The sequence below is a fragment of the Falco cherrug genome, chromosome 5 (genome assembly GCF_023634085.1).
Source record: "Falco cherrug isolate bFalChe1 chromosome 5, bFalChe1.pri, whole genome shotgun sequence".
Classification (NCBI taxonomy): Eukaryota; Metazoa; Chordata; class Aves; order Falconiformes; family Falconidae; genus Falco; species Falco cherrug.
Window position 1 is genome coordinate 25,358,181 of NC_073701.1, and position 25,661 is coordinate 25,383,841.

Here is a 25,661-nt window from a genome sequence, read left to right on the forward strand (position 1 = left end):
GCCAAGAGCTCAGCTCTCTTCAGATCCTTTGGCTGGAAACTGCCCATCATGCCTGCAAACTGCCCAGGTTTGCCTTCACTTTTCACACCAGCTGCCTGCAGGCCTGGGGTAAGAGCAAAAACCAAACATGAGTGATCTGAGCAAAGTATGAGATCCAGGGACTCTGACACAGACCTACTCTGGAGAAATCGTTTAATCCTTCTACCTCAGTTTTCCTGCCTGAAAAAAAGCAGCAACTATCAATTACCTACTTTGTAGGTCATATATTTGCAAAGCCCTCAGGGAAATAAAAAGCATTATACAAACTATATGCTCACATGTTAACGCTGATTAATTTTCTCTGCGCAAACATCACTTTTTCTTCTTCATTGCCCCTCCTCTCATTATATCAGCAGTCTCATCTGGAGGACGATGAGGAACTGCTGACAGCTGAAGTATTTTCCGCAGTTGTTCTTTTGAGATTCAGAAATGCAACCACTCAACACAGCCCTGTGTTCAGCTGACTGTTTCCTTAATAGCTTTGCGCTTTCATGTGTTTCCTCATTTTCTGTTACATGAATTTAAAGCAATCGGATTTCCAAGTTAATTTGAAATGATGCAAGTTCCATTAGTTGAGGGTATCGTTTGCAAAATAACTCCGAGGGACAACTTTCAGTCACTATGCTTTCAGGTATACTCTCAGCAAACAAAAGCAGGGCTGGTGATATGAATAAAATCATCAGGATTGGACCCAAAAAGCATGTCAGTATATAGCAGAGCACAGAGACACAGCCTAACTGCATAGTAAATGCAACGGCTCCTACACACCCTGAGTTTTACACCAGCGAGCAGCCCTTCTGTGATACACCAGTGAGCAGCCCTTTTGTGATAGTGCTTATACAAACGACAATCAGAATATGCATACAGGTTTGCAAAAGACCACCCATAACCGGTTGTCAAAGGATTTTTGGATCCACATTTTCTGAGGAATACAATTTAAATATTTTGTGGAGTAAAACAATGGTAGTTCCCATTAGACGTAACAGATCCTGACTCTCTGTACCTGAGGGTAGAATCGGGCTTTCTGACTTAGAGCACCCAGGACTGACCATTTGTGCTCATGGCTGGAACAAACCGCACCGGCACAAGTTGCCCAGAGAGGCTGTGGAGTTTTCCTCCTTGGATACAGTAAAAGGCTGTCTGTACACACACCCAGACAACTGGCTGGAGGTGGCCCTGCTTGAGCAGGGAGTTTGGACCAGATGACCTCCAGAGGTTCTTTCCAACCTCAGGTATCCTAGGATTCTGTGAAATAGGCAATGGTCTGGTGCATCTTAAATGAGTGTCTTCTGACTGCCACTGCAGCCACTGGTCTGGATACTGCGGAGATGTCACAAGTAACACTTGAGTAAATGTAATCGGAAGCACCCAGACTGCCACCCACGCAACAGTTGTTAGAGGCTGGAACTGAGGGAAATCCCAGGGCAGAGGCTGAGGGATGGAGAAGTGGTTGGATTTTCCTCATCCTCTCCAAAAACTGCAAATCCTCCACTCTTAGATGTGTATGCAGTCAATAGCTTACAGGCAGGAGGCCATGCACGTATTCTGTAACTGAAGCTGGCAGCCCTTTAAAGACAGCAATAGTCGCCTTCGTTTTTACTGACCACCTAATGTAGTGGGAAAGTTGAGCAATACCACAATAAAAAATATGACAGGTTAAATTTTCAGCTGCTGTCCTTAAGGTGAAGACATTGAACAATTTAAGTTGATAATGCTACTAAGAAAAAAGTCTTGGGAGGACAATCCTTAAGAAACAACACCTCACCTCTGTATTGAGCTGTTTCAAGCACACCAAAAATCTGTATAAAAGGAAAAAAGAAAAAAAAAAAAAAGGATTTTGGGTAGCTTTGCTCCTGCCAAGCAATCTGCTCTCAACTGACTATAAAATCTCTCATGCTATCACGCCAAAACTCAAAAGGCAGAGAACACACTGACTAGAAATACAATGTTTGAAGTACTGTAAAGGGAAGAAGCAATCATGCCTGCTTTTAGAAAATGGGATGGTGGTCTCATTAGAAAGGAATTCAATTGCAATAGTTACCTCGGCATGTAAAGGACTCGCTCTGCCACCACAAATCCCACCCTGAAGAAGAGGTTGCTGGCTGGGATGAATGGGAAAACCAGGAACAACAAGCCAACCAAAACTTCTTTGTGTTCCAGTTTCTGCAATAACACAAAATCAAACAAATATCAACTAAAAAAATCCAACTTAATTCACCACTAACTTCCCCTTTTCCTTTTGAGATACTTACTCATAAAAAAAGCTACTTAGATTAACATTTGATATGTTTTGCATTAAAAAGAAATTGTTCCAAGACACTGTTCTTCCACATTTACGCAGTTTGTGCTTCTGATATGGCTAGAAAGTGCACAAACACTAACCACAGTATTATTACTCTTGGTATCTTTCCCAAGGTCAGCTCTATTGCATGCAGCTCTCTTGAGATGGCATAGGTAGTACTTAAAATATACCCCATATTGGTAATATGTAAGCATAAAATAGTGTGAATGTATACATTAGCAGGTCTACCACAGTGTGGCTGTATGTAAATACACAAATGCATATCACATACACACAGATTGCTGTGTTCAGTCCTAAATGTTTATAACTGAGAAAAATCTGTTCGATCAGTCACATTTAGTCTAAAGAAAACTAGCCCCAACTGGCACATTAATGCAGTCATTTTATCCCTTTTGAGACAATATCTGAATCTGAAATGATACATTTGCACACAAGATCTCCAAACTCATATGGAGTTGGAAATTTGAGACATGCTATTACGTTAAAATTAATGTCTTTAATTTGAGCTGAGTTAATGCTCTTCACTTGAGCTTACTTCAATGTTGGCTTGTTCTTTGAGGAGAAATCGAATTGCCACATGCAATTTGAAACAACTGTGATCTGCGCGGCCAACACAAGCATCTCAGGATGCCATGATCCACAACGGCCGCCATTCCTGCCGTGGAGAGACCCAAGCCTCTTTGGGCAAGTTGAGTTTCAGATTTAGCTCCACCCCAAGAGCGTGAATCAGCTCATGCTTTCTGTTGATGATCTCAAAGAACGACATCAGGCTAACAGAACTGTAGCATTAGGTCTGTTAAACCACCCAGGCAGCCATCTGGGCTTTCCTGCCCTGCACTACTGCTGCCTCACCAGCACCCTTCTGCAGCCATTGGGAGAAGCTTTGTCACGCTTAGAAACAGATGCAACCAGAATCACGTAATGGTTGCAGCACCTTCTAATTGTTGTGGGCAATTTCTCAACTTTGGAGAGCAAATTGACTTCTCTTTACTGGAGGGATCTAAATTTAGAAACAAGATTGAGTAGAGGAATGGAGTCTGATCAATGAGGTAGGGCCAAGCAGCACAACCTGTCTTGCTTTTGCGTGGTTACAGACTGCAACACCAGTTACCACTGGCCTAGTCAGTGGCTGAAATTCGGAAGTCCCAGTATTAAAATATATTCATCTTATTCTGTGGGAAAGACAATGAACACTTTCTATGGGTACCAAATGCAAGGGTGCATGTCAGGAGCCTTTGGTGTCACTTTAGAGGAGCTGAACCACAGGATCACAAAAAAGTGCACTGGCTTCCCCTGGCTCAAAGAGGAAGCACAAGACAGAAAAGGAAGCAGAGTTAACGTTTCCAGACTTCTTTACCAATATCTGCTTTAAACAGCACCACAATTACCTGCTTTTATTATCTGCTTTTTCAGTATCTTGGAATCACAGTTACTAGTGCCTTCTTGCAGTCACAATAGCACCTAAAATACATTATTCCCAGAGCTGAAGCTGACACCAGTCCATAAAGCTGATGAGCAGAGGTGCCTGGTAATGGTCATTTTGGCTTGTAATTACAATGGAAAACTGAATAAGGGGGGAAAAAAATATTTCTTAACTCTGAATGCAAATTGTCAGTCCTAGCTCGTGTCCAGCTTCCCTCCCACCCAGCTATGGACATGTACTCCATTTGCCTCCTGCCATTTGACAGTTCCTTCCCACCTTGTCTGGCCTAATTATGGTGCCTATTTGCTGCTACCACTCTACATCCCAGAGGTTTAACAATGACCCGAAGGCACAAAAAGGTTGTTGGGCCAAAGGGAGTGCACTGCTAATGCAGAAAATGTTCTCTGTCCCCAGGATACACTCTTGCTTTCAAATGAACCAGCTATCAAATATTGCTCCAGTTGCTCGTTAAATCAATAATTGGGAAACCAACCTCCAGTTAACATCCTTAGGAAGGACACTGTGTTATTCAAGGCTGCAGCATTGCAGATAAGCAAAGGAAACTGAATGCTGGAGAAAGACAAAACCTGTACAACAAATAGGAAAGAGGAAAATGTGGGAATTGGTTCAGCTGAAGGAGAAAGCAGTATTGTGTGCCCTTTCTCTCTCCGTAACAAGTCACAGCTCTAGACTAATGCCATTGAGGGCTGCCAGCTCAGTCCCTTGGGCAGGGCTCAGAGACAGGAGCCCAGCACTCGCAAACCAGCCTCACAGAGCAGCAGAGCCCTCTGTGGTGCTTCTTATTTCTGAAACAAGAAGCATCTGGCAGTGCCCTTTTTAAAGCATTTGGTTCAGACAGACGCTTTTGTGAAGGGCTGGTCCTTGAAGGCCAGGCTTCAGTCATTTTGTGCTACACATGGTCCTGCCTGCCAGCCAGCAGGTCAAACTGCTAAGTGTGTGCTGCAGTCACTCCAGAGCTCAGTGGGGGTTTCTCTACTCTACCCAGCCATTAACTTCTCCAAAAGTTGTATGGGCACTTCATGTGTTTGACATGCGCACCCTGCAGATGGGTCCTGCCTGGGAGGAGAGGCTGGGGAGATCCCCTGGGCAGGAGAGCAGGTTAGGGTTGCTGGTCACCTGGAACTCATCTGTGCCCATTAATGAGACAGTCTGGATGCAGCCTCTGGTACAAGTAATTCCTAAACCACTGGCTGCCCATGATTCAGAATTTATACTGGAGGAAATAGTTACACTATTCACAGCCAGATCTTATTTCCCACTTCCCTAAATAGTTTCTACTGGCCAATTAGATACTGAGCAAAACCAGCCTTTGCCCTGACCAAAAAGCTGCACATTCTTCTATCCCAGCCTTGCGAGAGCTCTCCCTGCCTTCCCAGCAAGGGCTAACACCTGCTCACCAAGGCAGCTCAGAGAAAACAGAAAAAGGGACAGAAATGCAACCATGTGTCTTAAAAGGATTCTGTGTACCACAGGTGATAACCCTAGACAGCTAAAACCTAACTGCACAAGTCTCATAAGACACCACATTCTCCTTTATCTTTTTCCCTATCAAAATTTACTTAGCAGATTCAGCTTTTATTTCCCCTTCCCCTGGAGAGGCTGGTGGGTTTATAAATGAGTAGACAAGCGGAACATAACGGCTCAAGAACATCAGGGACTGGTACTGTAGGGCTGCAGGAACAGAGTGCAGCAGGATCTTCCACTCGACACAAGCCACAGAGGATGCCCTCCATGTGTTCTTTAAATAAAAAAACCCAACAACAACCTGTAGCTTGTTACATTTCTCAGGGAGTGAAAAAGAAAAAAAAAAGTATTGGGACCATTATTTGGTTTAACTACTTTGGTCATATGAGCCTACCTAAGAGATAGCTGAGCTAAAGACAGCAGAACCAGCATCATCCAGGTGTCTGGAGCAGAGCGAAAGCTTTTAAAGAGTAGCTGGCAATTTTGTTCATCTTCCTTTTTCCTTAAAATAAAAAAGCTATGACTAGAAATTATAGATCACTTAATTCCTTTTTCAGAGAGACATCTCCTTTCCTCTTAAAGTCAGTCCTTTCTTTTGGAAGTATAAAACTTATCTTCCTATCAGTCACAGAGGTCTCTGGGGAAAAAAAAAAACCAAACAAACAACTTTGAATTAACCTTACAATGATTCCTTTTGTTAAAGACAAGCCAACTTCAAATCAAAACCACATTCTTTATAGCGGACAGTCTGGTGGGGGGTTTTCAAATTCACATCCACCTCTAATTAGAATTTGGCCTCCATTATATCTTAAACAAACAACAAAAAAACCCACCAACAAACAAAAAAACAAAAAAAACCACAAAAAAACCCACAAAAGAATAATTCCACCGACAAGCCAAATCAAAAACCAATAAAGAAGATTTTTTTTTAACCAGCTATTTTTCATAAACTTATCAAAGAACACCACTTCTCCCAAATGCAAAGCAAACAATTCTCACGCTATCCCAAACAAAATGGCAAAGAATCACTCCAAGGCCAAAACCCACCAATACAGCAGTAAATCTCAAAAAGTGCTTCCTTGGCATTTTGGGGGAAAAGGAAGTCTTGAGTTTACAACTGAACGAAATCTTCCCATGTTACATACTAGACATATTCCTGAGCCACAAATAAATATTTGCAGCCGACTGTTAAATCACAAGTCTTCCACAAGCCAGAGCCCACAAAGTACAAACACAGGAGGTTACGCAGATTACTTCAATATATCTGTCATAAACTATGGACTTGCATAAGTCACTGTAAATTTCCTATTTTTCCCATTGAGAAAGCATCACCTGAGGTGCCAGATCCATTAAGGCTCACACTGTGATGGCAGGGCTTATGTTCATATCCCCTGGCGACTCCAACAGTTGAGGTGTTGGAAAGAGGAGCCATGAGAACAACCTTCCTCCTGACTGGACAAAGTTGCACCTTGGGGAAGACAGCAGCTGGGCGAACAAGTCCAAGCAAATTCCATACTGTTCTACTCTGGAATGTTTCCAAAGGTCTTTATACATGCTTGCCAGTTTGATGGGAAGGTGGCAATCAAATGGGTTTAATGTCTTCCTTTAACAGTTTACTTTGAGAATGAGGCAAGCGTTGCCTCTCCACCACTTAGAACCAACACCTCCATGGAGTAAAGACTTCCTTCCTACCAAAAGCATAAATCACCCTCTGCCAGCAAGCTCTGGATGGTCCACTGCAGCCAGTGAGACATTATACTTGGAACATCTGACTGCAAGTGCAAAAAAGCTCGTATCCAGGAAAGTTGGTAGTGCATGGCTGTATAAAAGCAATGATTGCTATTACACATTTTCAAACACTTGCAGGCCTAGGAGGTAAATGCATTATCCATCAAAGAAGACACAGAGATTCAAAGAATCACAGAAACACTTAGTTTGGAAAAGACTTTAAGATCATCAAGTCCAACTGTTAACCCAGAACTGCCAAGTCTACCATTAAACCATGTCCCTAAGCACCACATTTACGTGTTTTTTAAATACTTCTAGGGATGGTGGTTCCACCACCTCTCTAAGCAGCCTGTTCCAGTGCTTAACCACCCTTTCAGTGAAGAAATTTTTCCTGATATGAAATCCAAACCTCCCTTGGCACAATTCAAGACCATTCCCTCTTGTCCAATCACTCATTATTTAGGAGAACTGATCAACACCCACCTCACTACAGTCTCCTTTCAGGTAGTTGTAGAGAGCAATAAGGTCCTCCCTGAGACTCCTCTCCAGGCTAAACCGCCCCAGTTCCCCCAGCCGCTCCTCACAAGCCTTGTGTTCCAGATCCTTCACCAACTTCATTGCCCTTCTCTGGACATGGTCCAGCACCTCAGTGTCTTTCTTGAAGTGAGGGGCCCAAAACTGAGCACAGCATTTGAGGTTTGACCTCACCACAGAGTACAGGGGGACAATCACTGCCCTTGTCCTGCTGGCCACACTACTTCTGATACAAGCCAGGATGCTGTTGGCCTTCTTGGCCACCTGGGCACACTGCTGGCTGTCAACCAGCACCCCCAAGTCTCTTCCCACCAGGCAGCTTTCCAGCCTCTCTGCCCCAACCTGTAGCGCTGTGTGGGGCTGGTGTGACCCAGGTGCAGGGCCCAGCACTGAGCCTTGTTGAACCTCATACAATTGGCCTTGGCCCATCGGTCCAGCCTGTCCAGATCCCTCTGCAGAGCCATCCTGCCCTCCAGCAGATCAACTCTCCCCCCGCAACCTGGTGTCATCTGCAAACTTACTGAGGGTGCACTTGATCCCCTCATCCAGATCACTGATAAAGATATTAAAGAGGACTGGCCCCAGTATTGAGCCCTGAGGAACACCACTTGTGACCAGCCACCAGCTGGATGTAACTCCACCACCGCTCTTGGGGTCCAGCCACCCAGCCAGCTTTTTACCCAGCATAGAGCACACCTATCCAAACCATGAGTAGCCAGTTTTTCCAGGAGAATGCTGTGGAACACGGTGTCAAAGCCTTTACTAAGCTGCAGGTCAACCACAGCCCTTCCCTCATTCACTAGGCAGGTCATCTTGTCATAGGAGATCAGGTTTGTCAAGCAGGACCTGCCTTTCCTAACTCAGTGCTGGCTGGGCCTGATTCCCCAGTTGTCCTGCATGTGCCACGTGATGGTGCTCAGGATGATCTGTTCCATAACCTTCCCCGGCATGGAGGTCTGGCTGACAGGCCTGTAGTTTCCCAGATCCTCCTTCCTGCCCTTCTTATAGATGGGCATCACGCTTGACCTCCCTGGTTAGCCAGGGCTATTGATAAATGATGGAGAGAGTGTGGCTTGGCAAGCTTTTCTGCCAACTCCCTCAGTACCCTTGGGTGGATTCCATCTGGCCCCATAGACTTGTGTGTGTCTAAGTGGAGCAGCAGGTCACTAAATGTTTTCTCCTGGACTATGGAAACTTCATTCTGCTCCTCATCCCTGTCTTACAGCTCAGGAAGCTACACGACTGTCTGTAGACCACAGACAGGATTGAACTTCTTCAGTTTACTCCTAACATCCATTCGTGCAAACCCTTAGCGCAGACTGCACACAAACTTAATTCATGTATTCCTGTTGTACCAGTCACTCATGAAGCCACAAGCAGCTCAGCAACAGGACTCCTCACTGGCCTGCACCAAACCACTGGCAGCATCTCACCTGGCAAGAAGTCGAGATCTGCAAACATCTACTCTTGCACTTTCCACATATACAGTATTAAAGATAAAAGGGATGTTGTAGAAGCAGGTCAAATTCACTCTGCATTCATGCATATGGTGATAAAAAGCAAACTTAAGCTAATCAGGAATCAACCCTAGGGATTCATCCCTTCACAAGAAAAAAATCCTGTTGATGTAAAGTTCACAGAAGAAAGCACTGGGTGCTCCCAAGTCCCACCTCACTGGTGCAGGCACAGAGGTCATGGCAGAGCTGTACCACATTCCATGTACCATCAACATAGTCTCCTCTAGGTCACCAGCAGAAATCAGGATGGGACACGTACATCTGCATCTTCTGTGGCCAAACAGGAGGGCACTGTGGATCTGTGCCTGTTTTCGCCACCACTTCCAAGTGAATGGCGCCGTAAGTCAGGTGTCAACAGATGGTCTGAAAAACTCAAACATTTGGTAAGGAAAAGAAAATTGCCCAGCTTCAAATCTGGCTCAGACACCTGGCTTAATCAGATTGTTCCTACAAAAAGAGCCACAAACTCTGTAATCACTATAATTTATGAGGAGTTTTATTCTTTTATCTCATAATAAATTCTTTTTTTAAAAAAAAATCAGGATCTTCAGTAGCACCAGCTGCTTGAATGCCAGGCTTAACAACTCACTGTCTTCCTAAAATAACTCTGTTTTCTTCGGTGAGCATCTAGTTCTAAAAGATCACCGACAGTTACTACTGATTAGAATTAAGCAAATTTTATACTTCACAGACAGTCCAGAGCCATGGAGATTTCCAATGCTATTTTGACCATCACTGCTGACTGCTTATTAACTACTTGACACATTGATCCTATTTTGAGCATTCAGCAACAACAAGAACTACTTTCCAGTTCACCAGTAGCAGTACCTGTTCAGGAACGGATGTACAGGCAAACATACACCAGTCAGAAACTGAATCAAAATCCTTGAAAGTATCACTGGATTCCTAACCCAGGATTATCTGAAGAGAAATCCTTGGCACATGTCTCAGAGCATTCTAACAAGATCATGCGCTTTCCATTTCCAGAAGGAAGCAAGCCCTGGTCTGTAAAACAGCTTATTTTTCAGAAATACTAAAAGTGCCTAAAAACTTTATTTACATCAGTGGGAACTGTGGATGCTCAGCAGCTCTGGAAGTCAGGTTTTCAATTATGGAATAAAAGCAGACGGTAGTCCTTTCCCGATCCCATAACCCACAGTGGGGCACAGAAGTATATTCTACCAATATTTAACTTTTTGTATTAGTATCTTAAAGTAAAATTTTGGTATCTACTACTTCCTTTTTCTCTGTAAACCTCAGCTACCCATCCATTCAGATCTGTGTTTACAGACTCTCTCCCCAGGTTTCTAAAATTCCCTGAAGATATAAGCTCATTTTCCCAATCCTTAATCTCTGCAACCTTTAATTCCACTTGACAAGCCAATTTGAGCAGGATGCAGGAGCACATACGTCTTTGAAAGAAGTGGAATATTCCAAAAGGAAATAGGAAAGTCAACAAATTGCTCCAGGAATTAGAATAATGTTTTTGACCTTGTGGTTGTTTTTCCCCCTTCCCTTTCATTCTGTGACTGCAGTCTGCTTCACCATGTGGAGTGGCTGGAGAGCAGGAACCAAAAGAATAAAATTTAAACACATGCACACTGCTTGCAGTACGTGACAGCATGATCTTTGGAAAAGCAACTCTGTTCATGGCAAATTTGCTCTCAAGAGGTAACACAGAACAAGAGGATCCTAACAAAAAAAACCAACAAAAAAAAATCACACAATAGTTTCATGCCTTAACATTTAACTAAGACCACAATGAGCATCATTATCTCCTGCAGCTGTAAATTTCTTGATCCTCATTCTAGCCCCCCTCTCCTACTCACCCACACTATTATGCCATTCCAAAACCTTTCAGCTCTGAGTGGCCTTGAAATATTAAATCAGAAGAAGAAAATGGTAGAAATAAAAAGAGCATCTTTAAAAATATAGTAATTCAGTGTTAATACGCTGAAAATGGCAGAACTACCTGGCCCTATGAAAATGAGCTACCTAGTGTGACAAACTCCTGCAGGAGTTAAGAGCCCATTTCGTGAGATGCTGAATATCTTCATGGTGAGCCAAATCAGAACTACTTCAGTGATGGCTGTATTTACTCAGAGTACCACACTCCAAACCTGTTATTTCAAACATCTACCAAGAAAGAAAAAAAATGATGCAAAAGGTATTTTGACAGTTCTTGTGCTTGCTTTTTAATTTAGAATAGCAACTGCATACAGACTGAGGAAGGTTTCTTCTTTTGCTCAAGTCTGTCAGCTGGCACAGCAAGCACCCTGGGAAGGCTTTCGTGTTTCTTCCAGCCCCACCAGGGACCAGGAGCTGATCCACTCGCAGCACTCATCAGAGCAGAAATACAGCTGCCAAGGCACACAGGGCACCTGCAAGGGACTCCCCACCTTCCTCCAGCTTCCACTAAACAGAGCCTTTCTGGCTTATTACTCTCTCCCCGCAGAAAACATTAACAACAGAAGCCGCACAGAAAAACCTTGCTGCTAAGGATTACGAACATCAGTCCTGACCTTCTCTCTGTGTGGAAGGAATTCAAGTGGGCCCTCAGGAAAATGAAAGCAGGATTTATTTTAAATGGACCTTTTATGAAAATGACTGTGGTTTCCAGCTCATCAGATAAACCCTGTCGATAAATAGCTTTATTCACCCTTGCCATGCCTTTGAAGCAGGTATTGTTCTGGAAGTGTTGTGGCATATGAATTTTGCTAGGCATACTTTCTAACTATGCTGGTACTACTGTAGAATATTATAAAAGGCAATTGTTCCCCAGAAAGGTCCATAAGCTGTGATTTATTAATGAAATGCCAAACCTGGGAAACGAGGCAAAGGTCTCAGGAGTGCACGGTAAAGTAAATAGCATGATAGAACACACATAATGAGTGCTAGCAAAAACAACAGAAACATGCTCACAAAGGGAGATGCAAATGCATTCCTCTCCTTCATGGTATTAAACATTTTCAGCCAAGAAATAGTCTGTGAGTGACTGAGGAATATGCTTAGATGATATTCAGACATCCAGATAAATGGCAATATGATGCCAATTAAAGCACGAATTAAAGTCGTAAGTATAAAATGCCTTGTCTTGGCTAAGAAGCACTATGCAGAGAAATATAAAGAGGCAGCATTACCTTAAAATTAGACCTGGAGGAAAAAACAACCAACTGTAGCATATGAAAGGATAGTAACACATATCTCAGTTGCATGTAATGAATATAACCAGAAAACCATCACACCTTCCTGTACCATATGTAGCCACATCACACAGAACAGCAAAGCATGTTCTTTAAAGAGGTTTATCCTAGAGGACACTAGAGACTATTTTTTTTAATTGATGTGAAACATAAGTAGCAGTTCTGCTGCACATCAATATGTGTTCCTGCTGAATAGTAGAAGGTGCTGTGAACCACCACGAGGTCCCTCCATAGCACTGGTCATGAGCACAAATGCAAGACAAGGGCCAAGCAGCATGAGGCGCAATACATTCCCCCAGACTGATCAGATACAAAAGCTACTGTTTCAAATTAGTTTTCCAGATCACCTTGCTCCAAATTTCCCCATCACACACACATGACTTTTCCCACTATCAGCCCTCAGGTACCATACAGAAAGCAGTATCTGATCCATCATGTGCTCTGTACATACGTTCATAGCTACAACCACAGGACAAGCTGCATTTTAATCACACTGCTAATTAAGCAGCGACCTAAAAATGCCAGGCACAGTGGTGTTTCAAACATCTGAAGGGTCTTCCTTTCATGCTCACTGAATTATTATGACATGTCAAAGAAATAACTGTCATCCAGACGCTATGCCAAGAACTGTCCTCTCTCTAGTTCACCAGGTGCTCACCATTTCTTCCCGTGTAGAAAGGCAGTGCTATGGGCCCTTGCATATGCTACTGGCCCTTTGAAGCATCAGGTAGATTATTTCTCTGGCCTTGTAACTGGTGGGCTTGGCAACCAAAAAGATAGCACTTCATCCAATCCACTGGTACCTGAGTAATCTACCTGGTTCCAAAGCTGGAAGACAGACAATGTCAGTTCCTTGCAGCTGAGGCTGTCTTTGAAAATGAACAATAAACAAATCTCATCATCTTTTCCCAAATATTATTATTTTTCTGGCCCGCAGGCATTTGCAATAGCATCCCCAGCCTTTGTTACATCCCCAGCATGCTACTCAAAGCCCAACCAGGCTGGGTGAGGAAGTTCACTGCAAAGAGCTGAAGAGAACTTGAGCATTTCGAGACCCACTGGTGACTTCTTGGTGCTCAAGAGAGGCCAATTTTCAGAGCATGCTGTGAAGGCATCTGCGTGGTGAAAAATCAAGTCTCAAAACATTTCAAAGAGGTGCTTAATGACAGAATGAAACTTTGCCACGTTAGTCACTATGGAAAAATCTTGGCCAGAAATGACACCAAGGTCCTTTACTCCCACAGTGGGAGATGCAACAAGGGGCAGGCCTTTTCTTAACTCCCATCAGGCCTCCTGAAGATGGACATTAATTGTCATGTGCTCATGGGGAGCTCTTTGGCCCATAAGCAAGAAGGATTGACACTAACTACGCAGATGAAATGATCCAGCAAATACAAGTTATGTACAAGGAATTAACAAAGCAATTTTTCAAGTGACTTCCTCATTAAGTAAGGAGGACAACAGTGAAAGTGCATGAGGTGGACAAGAAGGGAGGCTTCTCTTGCCCGACAATAACAAACTGGAAAGCTGCCTTCACTGTTTCTGCAGTTTTCAGCATTAAGAACCCCACCCAGTAACAGATTATGTTCCAAGCAAAGCACTTTATGGGTAGGAATCTTGCACTGTTTCTTCTCCTTCTGAGGTACGACAACGTTCACGAAGTGAAATGGAACAAAAAAGCTTCATCCCTTAGATGTCCTTTATCAGCACTACACACACATGCCAACAGGGTTATTAACCTAATCACAAACGTCAACAACAAATTAGCCCTGTTTAAAATTCAATGGCAACAAAGGCAGAAATCCAATACATGCATTCTCTAATTACAGTCCATGTAATATATTCTGCAAGTCTCCTGTGAGCTTGTTTTGTGGCTGCACATTCATTGCCTCTTGCCACTGAAAATCAGTTCAGTGTTCACTGCACAGTCTTCACTTCTGCCAAAATCATTTCTAGTATTTCCATTCTCCATACCACAGAGAGGAAAGTGTTAGTGCCAATGAGAATGAATGTGAGGTTTTGTCCTCTCTTACCCCTGCACACCTACACACTCAAATGAACAGCACACAAACAGCATGCCTGTTCACTCTAAAACCATTCCTTAGAAAATTGCAAGCTATTGCTTCCAGTTTAGACTTTGCAATGAAAGAGGAGAGAAAAATGGCTGCTAAAAGAGTTCTGTGCATTTGTTGCGAAAAAAAAAACCAGAACACCTTACACTTTATGAAATATGAAAAATTAACTGATGCGTCTCATGCTGCCTACACCCTGCAAAATACTGAGAAATAGCCTGCCTGGGGCTTCACTGAAGGATGGTCCTCCTTGGGGGGAACAATGTCATATGAAAGGCCACTGCTGTTGCATTTGGAAAGAAGCTTTCTTAAGACCCTAACATAATGAATTGTGGCTGCAGTTCACATGTCCTGAACTTCCCTCTCCTAGCTGTAGAAGACATTCCCAAGACTGTCTAAAGCCAAACAGGACAATTTATTTCCAGGAAATGTGCCTCTTCCTACTGTTTGCTTGCCTCAATAATTCATTCTGCTCGGCACCACCCAATCAGCTTCATACCACTTCGTGGCAGTATCAAAACTGGGTTAAGAGAGTCATTAAAAATAAAATAGAAAATAGTTTTAGATATTCAGAACTTCCTGAAAAGCAGAATATCTCAGCTACCTCTAATTATACCTACAGCTGTGGGAAACATGTCCAAGTTGACCCCCTGGGACCATTACCAGTTCTGTGTTCACAGTGGGTTTGCTGGGAGGCTGTGAGTAGAGACTGATTAGAGCACTTCGTCAAGAATAGGTGATGGTTCTGGTTTTACTTGGCTTAGACACAAAAGCAGATCACTTCAGGTTCAACTTATTCCGAGTTTAGGGTTTTCAAGGATAAACACAAAGGAATCTACAAGATTAATTTCAAAGCATCCACTAAGTAAATGCTTGGAGAATTAAATTCGTGTTGCTTAATGCAACATTAATAGTGGTTAAGAGCAAAGCAGAGAACTTACTCTTACAAAAAATAAGAAGTGGCAGCTTCAAATCAAGCAGTGTTATTCATAAATCCAGACTGAAATGTTTTGCCTTTAAGGAAAAAAAAAAAAAACCCAAAAAAAACCCCAGATGGAAAAGAAGTACGGTAACTTCTAGACACTTAATGCACAAAGTATTTTGAAATATTTTGGGTTTTAGTTTGAGAGAAGACAAACTATTCAGGTACCCAAAGCAATCCTTCTGGATTATTGTTTTACCCAAAATAACACAAAACGTCTTTGGATAATCTTGGAAGATTTTTTTTCCCAGCAAACCAACAACATTAATCTTATACATGGTACCAATTCCAACAACAGGAGAAGAAATGAAAAGCAACCAAAACTTCAAAGAACATGGGATAAGATTTTTCAGAAGTATTCAGTACTGGGCTAATGAGAATTTTATCATTAACTTCCCTGGGAACAGGATTAGGTCTACTACAAACACTTCTGAATATCTCTAGCAGTGAGTAATGAAAACAGGAGGAATACAAGATGATGTACAACCTGCAGGTAGGGCTAGTGAATACCCTATAGGGTATTTTCCTATATTTCCCATACAGCATCAGTCAATGTATAACCTAAATTAATGACTCCAGAGTCTCAAACTGCTTGGTTCATTTTCTGTCTCTTATCAGGAGCACAGGAAGACTGCCAGGGTAGAGAGTGAAGCACGTACGTGACCTGCACATTTTAGCATAACATAGGTATTAAAAACCTGTCACTCCCCTACTATGCTTTTCAGTGATAAGTATGTTTAAGGAAGAGAAACTTCTGCAGTATTTAAAAAATGATTACCAATACCTCTCCTAAAGAAGCCTCCACAACAGAGCTGAAGGAGGAATAGCTTGCAACTTTCTATGATCCACACAAAAGCCCCCTTCCATGTAAGTGCATATCTGATCTGTGACAACTCTAGTACAACCTCACTTTCATTTCTGCCATACAATTAATGGTGGATCTGGAAAGGTGAACTGTGAAGCATGGCTTACCAACTGTATTATTTACGCTAAAAAACAGTTTCCAGATCATTTCCAATTTCCACATTCCATTACTCTGCTGATGGGAAATCTTCTTATCAAGATGTATCCACATTTAGGTTTTAGAAGCATAGCAAAGGTACGAATAAAATAACTGATTTTATTTTCAAATGGCTCTACAGATGACAGGTCCCAGTCCTGTCTGAAGCAAGCGACTAAGAGCCTAATGACTATGGGAGAGGCAGAGATGCTTAACAACTTCAGTGGGGTTTGGATCATTAGCAGTAATTGAATGCAGTACTCCAGGCCAAGTTTTGCCCTCAAATCAGACCAATTAGAGACTGAGACATTGAACTAGAGGGACATTTTTATCTGTTATGCTTGCCTGCATTAGTTATATAGTGGTATGTTTTTTTCATCTCGATCCAATGCATTTGAGAGGAAAACTCATGCCTACTGACCATTACATCTGAAGATTAGGACACAAAAGATTTTAAACAAAACATTGTATTGCATGTCTTTTGGTGTTACCTTGAATGCAGCTATACAGTGCAGGCTAAGTAACATCATCACCAGCACCAGTAACACTGTGGCTAAGTTCCTCACATCCCAAACAGACTCGACCAAAGGGATGCTGCCGACCTGCCAGTCATAGCACAGGGTGATCGGTGCCAGCAGAAGCCATGCATTGAAGGCCAGAAGGTAGGAGTAAGTTAGAAACCTGCAAAAGAGAACAGGTAACATAATACATGAAATGACCGCCAACATATGAAACGTTTTTCTTTGGCAATTAACACATACTATATGGAAGCATGGGGGAGAAAAAAAATCCCAACCCACCAAAAACCCACAAAACTCTGCACACACAGGCAATACCACAACTTTCTGTCAATAAAGAGATGATGCTAACGTAGGTAAGGGGCACTTCAACAGAACGTTTAAAGAAATAACATAAAATCAATAATATTTGCATGGTTTCTGTGCACCAGCCTTTGGAAAATTAAGAGGTCTTCATCTCCTATTGAATGTTAAATTTTTGAAGTGACTTTCTACCAACTTCAACAATAAATGAATAATAACTAAGCAGGTACATACATATATTGAACTGCTACACAGTTCACTGCATCGCTCCTGCAACACAAAATGTCCTTCTAGCTGAGGTTAACTTACAATTTATGATTTCTCCTATGTGCACAATATTGAGCAATTAAAATTCAGACCTTTTCTCTTCGCATCCCAGCACAGAGAGGAAATACAGAAGAAGGGAAGCAGACAGTGATTCTTGGCTGATCCCATCATAGCTTATTAGGGCTGGGGACAGTTTGCATGAGATGGGCCACAGAAGCGATGGAGAAGCAGGGAGCCTTTCAAAGTGGTGTAACCTTCATTAATTGGTACTCTCAGCAGAGAGGAGATTAATGGGGAATGGAAATGGGAAACATGCTGCCCTCTGGGAAGTATGCAGGTTTTCAGAAGACTGAGCAAGAACAGCATATGTATGATTGGACTAAAGAAAACAAGAAAAAAGGGGGGGGGGGAGGGGGAACACTAAGAAAAAAATAAAATCAAACCAACATCCCCTCTCCCTCTCAGCCTTTTGCTGCTTGGCACCTACTTGCCCAACGCGCATCCCCCTCAAACCACATTTATAAAAGTTCAAATACTTTTGTATGCAAGAGGTTGGAGATTATTACAGCAGTCATGAAGTCAACCAACCAACATTGCAACAGTCTTAGAACAGACAAAATCTTCCTTGGTTTGCAGATGGAAAATCCACATTATGAACAGCACCAAAGATGGCAGTAAATACTCAAAAAGAAATGAAGTTATATTCTACCCTGCATAGGATTTCTTCCATCTGAGCCTGCTTTTGCTGTTGTTACCACATGCAGTTGCTGCAGTACCTTAGCAGGTTTATTAAAACAATAACAAAGGATGCCCAAGAGATGTCACGCCATGTGGACAGAGAATTGTTTCACTCACCACTTACAGACATGCCTCTTTGGGGTCAAAATGCATCCCCTTACAGCAGCACTTAACAACATTATATTGTATTTGTTGCAGAAGGGGTAAGACACCAAAGCTAAACGTGACTCCAGGCAGGCAGGATGGAAGTTCCCAGATGGGTGCTGTGCCAAGACACAGGGATGGAACAGGCCTAAATTTTTTGTGAAACCATGTTTAAATAACGACAGACAGTTAGGATATCAGTTTATCTTCTCATCTGAAAAAAAAAAATATCTGCAGCAGCACAGAGACCCAAAAGAAGGGAGGCTTACAGAGCTGGAATAACATCTCATTGTAAACAGTGGAAAAGACACATTCTCATTTCCCTGCAAATCTTTCTAAGCTCCCAGTTCTGATGGAAAACTGAATATTCCCACATTTTTAAGGTTTTCAGCCATTTAGTATGTTTCTATGCCTCCATTTTCCTCCCCTCCCCCCTCTGAGGTAGTAAACAAGGGGAAAAGTGAGAGAAAACCCATCTTCTCTCTGAACGGAGGCAGTGATTAAAAAGCCAGTTTCTATTTAAGAAAGCATCCCTCAAAAACATAATCTAATTTTACCCAATCTCCTCTTACAATTTTGATTGTTCACTATTTCTAAAGAAACAAATACATCTTTTCTAGTCACCAAGCCAATCTTTTCTGGACCTCATTACAGAGAAACGCAGCAATGCAAAATCTGGTGGAGCTTAATCACAAGGCGCTCACTCGTGATGTTACATGTGGCCTGGCCTCACCTCTGCTCGGCTGCGATACAAAACAAGACTTCTGTATCAGCCTCAACACAACGTCAACTAAGAAAAGGTTGCCAGCATCTATTTACAGCTACTTAAAAGCCAAACTGAGATCCATTTCTAGCTTTACTTTTAAAAGAAAAAGTATGTTCATTTATGTCAATCTGAATAATGTCATGGCATACAATACTGTTACAAGTGTGTACATTAGGATTTTCAGCAGTACTGACTTAGTTTTGCACTTGATGCCTTAGGAGAGCCCAGCTTTTGGAGGGAGTGTCCTTTTATGCCATGGCATATTAACATTTTCAATAAGTACCACAATATTCGTGGAAGTTTGTATGCAAACCAAAACACATACGAGAAACCCTCCCCAACTTACTCAGGCTGGGCTGTTGAGTAGGAAGGACCGACACAACATTTGGGATCTTTACAAAATGCACCACTGCAAAAGACAGACTAGTTGCTTTTCTGCATCTTCACTGATAAGGTGGGAGCTAATAAAATGTTATGCAGCACAGAATAAATAAACACAGTTTGCTGCCACAACAAATTGAGTCAGTTTAACAAATTGTGCTGGTTTTGGCTGGGGTAGAGTTAATCTTCTTCATATTGGCTAGCATGGAGCTGTGTTTTGGATTTGTGCTGAAAACAGTGTTCATAATACAGGGATGTTTTCATTATTACTGAGCAGCGCTTACACAGAGCCAAGGGCTCTTCTGCTTCTCACCCCATCTCAGCAGCGAGCGGGCTGGGGGAGCACAAGAAGCTAGTGGGGGACACAGCCAGGACTGCCGACCCCCACTGACCAAAGGGATATTCCATGCCATAGGACGCCATACTCAGCATATAAAGTTGAGGAAGAAGAACGAAGGGGGGGATATTCAGAGTGATGGAGTTTCTCTTCCCAAGTAACCGTTACATCTGATGGATCCCTGCTTTCCTGGCGGTGGTTGAACACCTGCCTGCCCATGGGAAGTGGTGAATGAATTCCTTAGTTGTGCTCACTGCTTTTGCATCACCTATTAAACTGTCTTTATCTCAGCTCACGAGTTTTCTTACTTTTACTCTACTGATTCCCCCATCCCACTAGCAGGGGGCAAAGAGCGAGTAGCTGTGTGGGGGTTAGTTGCCAGCCAGGGTTAAACGATGACACAAATTTTAAGAGGAATTCGAGGTAGCCAGATCAACTGAGTTAATGCATTTCTGTGGAAGGTTAGGACAAACTGCTCTTGAAAATGAGAAGACATGTGCTGATCAGGAGGGGGTTGTAAACAAGTCTCTCTTTCCATGTGCTTGTGAGGTTTCTGTCTTCCTTGGGAGCCATGTGCACAACTTGCTGCCAGAGGCAGGTCCCAGAGGGGATGGACAATCACCCCATTCCATTACAGCAATAATTAGTCTCTTAAATACACTCTGCCAACAGCAGTGAATAATTTTAAAGCCTATGACAGTCGTTACCATCTATATACGGTCAGCTGGTTCACTTGTCCATCCACCCTACTGGAGAGCCCTTGGCCACATCTCTTGTCATCAAGCCTGAACACTCTCATTGACTGTGCATGTGCCATTAGCAGGCACAGAAGCAAGATCCAGCAGGGCAGTGCCTGATTTCAGGAGGCATTTATAAGCTGCAAGAAAGCCTTGAGCAAGCTCTGATCCAGGCAAAAGTTTGGATATGCTTTCGGCATTGGTAACCTATCCTTGAATACAATGGATGTCTGTATAAAATAAAGCTATCGCTATTCTAGATACTAGGAACAGAAAAATAACAGGATGCTAATAATAGTTACTGACAATTCAGTACTGCTTTTTACTTATGGCTGTCAAAAGCACATGATACTCCTTTATATCTGTGTGGTTCTCATACTACAAGGCTAATCAGGAAGAAAGCTAAATGCAGGAGAAACTTTGGAAGAACCCTCTCACCAAAGCTGACACCTCAAGGAAATAATTGGCAAATTTTGAAAAGACTCAAAGATTCACAGAATCACTCCAGGAGCTAATTGCATTTCAGCAACCTACCTGCAAATGGTAAAAAAAGTATTTTCTTTAAATTAGTTGACTAACTGAATTATATTTTAAATTAAAGATCTTTATATTGCTGTTCATGTCCACTGGAATTCCAAGGAAGAAAAATCCCTGCGTGTAACATCTCCTACTCCATCAATTAATCTCAGGCAAAACAGTGTTACTGGTGAGGTGACTGGAAGAATCTGCCTCTTGATGGGCAATCGGTTTTCCCTCGGGATGGGTAACATCATTTGCATTACAGCAGAGTTGTTTGGGTTTTTGCTATTTGCAAACTGAACACAGAAATCCAAGTTTCAGCGAGTATCAAGTGTTTCCTTTTCACTTCTCTGCCATGTTCATAAAACCAGCTCCTCCTGTAGGTAGCCGGTGTTGTCATGGCAATCCTGTTTGCTTAGTTTTAAATTTTGTTGTTTAAATGTACTGTTGTGTGCCATGTTTGAGATAAATACAGGGTGACTCGTATCTACAACCTGTTGCAAGATACAACTACCTGAATTAATTGCTTCTGTTGCAAAAATGAAAGTAAAGGGCACTACCTAAAGCCATAAACAATACAACAGAAAAAACACTTGAGAGATCATCTGTTACCTTTTACTGTAATCAAGACTAACAAACTTGGAAAAGCCATAGTCTCAGCTCTGCCAAATCCAGGCGATCACAGCATGTGAGGATTATGAGACTAGCTAAAAAAAAAATATTACAAGATTTACAGAAATTTATGAGGAGTTTCATCTGCTTTCTGATTTTGGAGCATTTTAAGCTTTTCTACCCAGCACCCAGGGACTATGCTTACAGATTTCTTTCTAAAACTGAGCTACACAAGCGATCACAAGACTCAGACCATGCCCCACAGAAGCTGCATGGAAAAACAGGGGCCAGTGACTGTTCTTTGTAGGTGCACACAGTGGGTACAACCTACCACTTACCCAGTTCAGGGACAACCTGTCCCATTCCTGATAAGCAACCTTACCCCCAATGACCCAACAGGGTATCCACCTGCAAGCAGATTTTCCTGCATTGGAGATTTTAGCAAGGCAAAGGCAAAATATTCTCCTGGTTGGGGAAAAAATGGACCTATCTAGAAGACAGGTGATAACAGTGCACTTAATTGGTATTTGGGAAAAGAATGGGGTGTACGAAGAAGGGGGGATCTGAAACAGAAGCAGGAAGGTAGTTGTTGCCCTTTCAGAAGTCACAGACCTTGTTAATACTCTTCTGAACAGACACTACCAGTGAGCCAGGGAAGTTTCGGTTCACTGTAAGGGTGAGAAGAGCTCCTTTATTAGGGAAAAGAGCTTCTCACTTGCATTAACAGCTGAACTGATTTCAACTCAAGGCTTTCTTCATCCTCTACAAAGCCCTAAAACCAAGTGTGTTTGATGAGCCGCTTCACAATAATGTCCTCCTAGGACACATGTGGCTGCAGTTATAACCAGGTGGTGGTATTTAAGGATATTGTCTTAAAATTGTATATATTTGCACTTCCCCTGGGGAACTGCCAGTCCAGTCATACCTTCCCACATGAGTTTATTTTCCTGCTCTGTATACTGTCAGCCTAAACATTTTCTTTTCGTAGCCTTAGAAGAAAAATCACACTCTGCCTATGCAGCACATTCAGTGATGGAGTAAGACTACACAAGGAAGCAATAGACATTCCAATTTCAATTTAGCATCCAAATGCAAATATTGACTAGACAGAAAGTCCTTGTAACTGGAAAAAGTGCCTATGTGCTCCCTTTCATCAAAACTTTTGCATCTAGGGAAAAAAAGCTGTCAGTCAGTAGAGGACAGAGTACAAAAGACAAAGATAGAAATAAACAGACAGCTGCAGCTTCATGAATAGCAAGGTAACTCCTCTGGAAGGTGGGTTTATATGCACCCCGGGCACAGAGGGAAAGGCAGACTACGATGTGCTCTATAGCTTTACAGCCTGAAGAGCTTTGATCTGGTGAACGGCACCCTCCCAGTTGTTTCAACTCTGTGGCTAGGAATCTGAAAAATAACAAATTCTTGCAGAGTAGGCTTTCAAAGAGCCTGTGAATTTCCAGTGAAACCCGAGCCTGCTGTCAGAGTCTCAATGCTGGAAAACCTGAGACCGATCATGTACTGCTTTCCCTCCACAAAACCCCGTGTGCTGTGGGTGAGAGCATGCCTTGTGATCAAACGTGATCCATAGCTTGCCACCGACAGCAACGCACTCCAGAAGTCACACAGCCAAAACCCCCAGCCATCAGTGGGCAACTGCTTCAGAAGAGGCTCACTGAGGTGGCAGGGGATGGAGCATCCACTGGACAGCCGCTGAGATACTGGTGGCTGATCCTCAGGAAATTAAAAACCAGACCTCATAAACCCGCTGTGATAACATTTCTGGAAACAGTCCATCGCACCCCAGAGCATTACCTACCCCACACTGGCGGGAGCCAAAGGGATGTCCTGGGCATGCTGCTTTGCCCCAGAGACTGGCTATGGTCCAGCCTTCCTGCGTGGAAGTACTCTGAAAAGCAAAATGCATCGCGCCTATAGGAGTCAGTGGCCTCTGCTTCGCCTGCACCCCCTCCACTGCACATGCAGGCTTTTGGAAGGGAAGGCTTGTTGTGTAACCAACACTTGCAGCAAGCACCATGGCCCATTAAAAATGCCTATCAAGCTGATTTCCAGAGCAGCAATACCTACCTGAGTTTATTCATTAAACCAAGAAAACTTAACTAAGAGAGATGCTGAAATCTTTCATGCGGCTCTGGGAACCTGCTACTGTAGGATGGCCTTTGCTTTGTAGCACCATCTTCCAGATAGGCTTTCCCCCAACCCCCAGCCCCCTTGAAATAAAGAATACATTTTACACTTAATGTATGGACTGTCTGGCCCCTGGGTAGGCATGACAGCAATTTTTACTGATGCTGTTGCTCTCCCCTTTGTCTAGAAGTAAGCCCTGAATGCTAGGTGCCTGCAGAGATTACAAGTGGGGCTGAACTTTTCCACTCAGGAAGCATGTGCAAGCCTGGATAATTAAGAACTGATGTCACAGGGGTCTATTTTAATTCCAGCTCCCAGCCTAAGGTCAGTGAAAATCCCATACCAGAGCAGATGCTGCACTTGACTTCTATTGTCTTGGCAGAGCTGGCTGGCACAGGGACCCACTTCTCCACACAGGTCTGTTGTGTACCTCTCAGTAGTTCATTCTCTTTGAATTTACAACTAGGATTATTAAATGCATTGCTCAGAAAACAGTCACAAATCTCTATGAAAAGGAGCATGTGCCAGTTTTTATGTGTAAGCATTTCTTCAGCTTTCCGAGGCACTGAATTCTCATTTACCTGATTGAAACAGCAAATACAGAAAGCCGGCTTACAGAGAGCAGTTCAACCGTAGGACAACGTTATCTCAAGGCAGTCTTAGTAGAAATGCATTAACTATTTAATACAACACCACAAAGAAGCCTGCTTCTTGCCCAGAGTGATCAGCCAAGGGAGGTCACAAGCAAATGCCACCAAAAATTAATATGACTTGACTCCCAAAGATATAGTTTAAAAAAACCCCATACTTTCTTAGTTTGAAATGGCTGGCAGGACTTAATCTGCTTCAAACACCTTGAGAGATGCTATACAACGGACTTTTCCCTTGTCTTACTATGGTGTTAGCAATACAATCCATTTACCTGGAGGCCTCCTACTTCTTTCCCCTCAAGAAGAGCAGAAGAAAGAAACATTGTGCAAAATGCCTGAAACATGACAGCCCCACCACTCAACGACCTGCTAGCACTTGAGCTGCACTTCAGTACACTGTTTACCTAAAGCTGGGTAGCTCTCAAAACCTTTTCAATTGCCTTCTTCCTCAACTTTCATCCAGTACAAGCCAGAATGTTTCAAAAGAGGTTTGAGATCAGGTTTTCTATTGCAACAGATCACCTATAGCAGATTTTGGGATGGCAAGTCACAACGACAGGAAATCTATGTTCTTTAAGGCAGGTCACTGAAGGTACATCCCTTCTGCAGCATACAACAGCCTGCAATGGCAGAGCTTACAAACAGCAAGATTCCAAACACCTTCATTTCTGCCTTCGCCGGGAAAGGGAATGATGGACAGATTTCATCTTCTCAGATCACTCTTGCCAAGAAACACACTGAAGGACATGGAAATATGGCTTTCATTTATGTCACTGGAAGTTTTAATGTGTCTGGGAATATAATTTGTAATTTTAAGGACAGTAATTTAGTGAACATACCGAACAGATGATTATTCTTTTTAAAGACTAAAAAACTGTCACTATTCCAGCATATTTTGTCTTCCAATGGTGAAAGAAGTAATTATCTGTATAATTTATACGTTTGTGTTGCCCAAAACTGGGTACAGGTTACACAGAACACGTAGTCACGTTCTAAAGCCAAACTGGGCCACATCAAAGGTCTGTCCAGACCAGGTTCCTCTCTCCAGCAGTGACCAAAAATTAATGCCAAGCAAAGCATATAAGAACATGCTAATTTTTTCCCGTTTCTAGCTAGCATAATGTCCCCAAGTTGAACATGGTTTCTGCATATATAGTAGCCTGGATTTCTTTTTTTAACTTGGCAAATCTCTCTTTTGAGTCTGCATAAACTTTCAGCACACCCACAGCATCCTGCAGGAAGGAGCTCCCCAGCTGAAC

At 42.7% G+C, this 25,661-nt stretch overlaps 1 protein-coding gene across 2 annotated transcripts in view; it reads right to left on the reverse strand.

Annotated features, from left to right (window-relative positions):
• Nucleotides 1–25,661, reverse strand: part of TMTC1 (transmembrane O-mannosyltransferase targeting cadherins 1) — a 147,161-nt gene that overhangs the window by 61,047 nt on the left and 60,453 nt on the right. For both annotated transcript variants that reach the window (XM_055711881.1, XM_055711880.1), the window contains exons 8-9: nt 16,777–16,966; nt 2,081–2,202 (exon numbers count right to left, since the gene is read on the reverse strand). In XM_055711881.1, the coding sequence (XP_055567856.1) occupies nt 2,081–2,202; nt 16,777–16,966 (312 nt within the window). The remainder of the gene's footprint in view (nt 1–2,080; nt 2,203–16,776; nt 16,967–25,661) is intronic.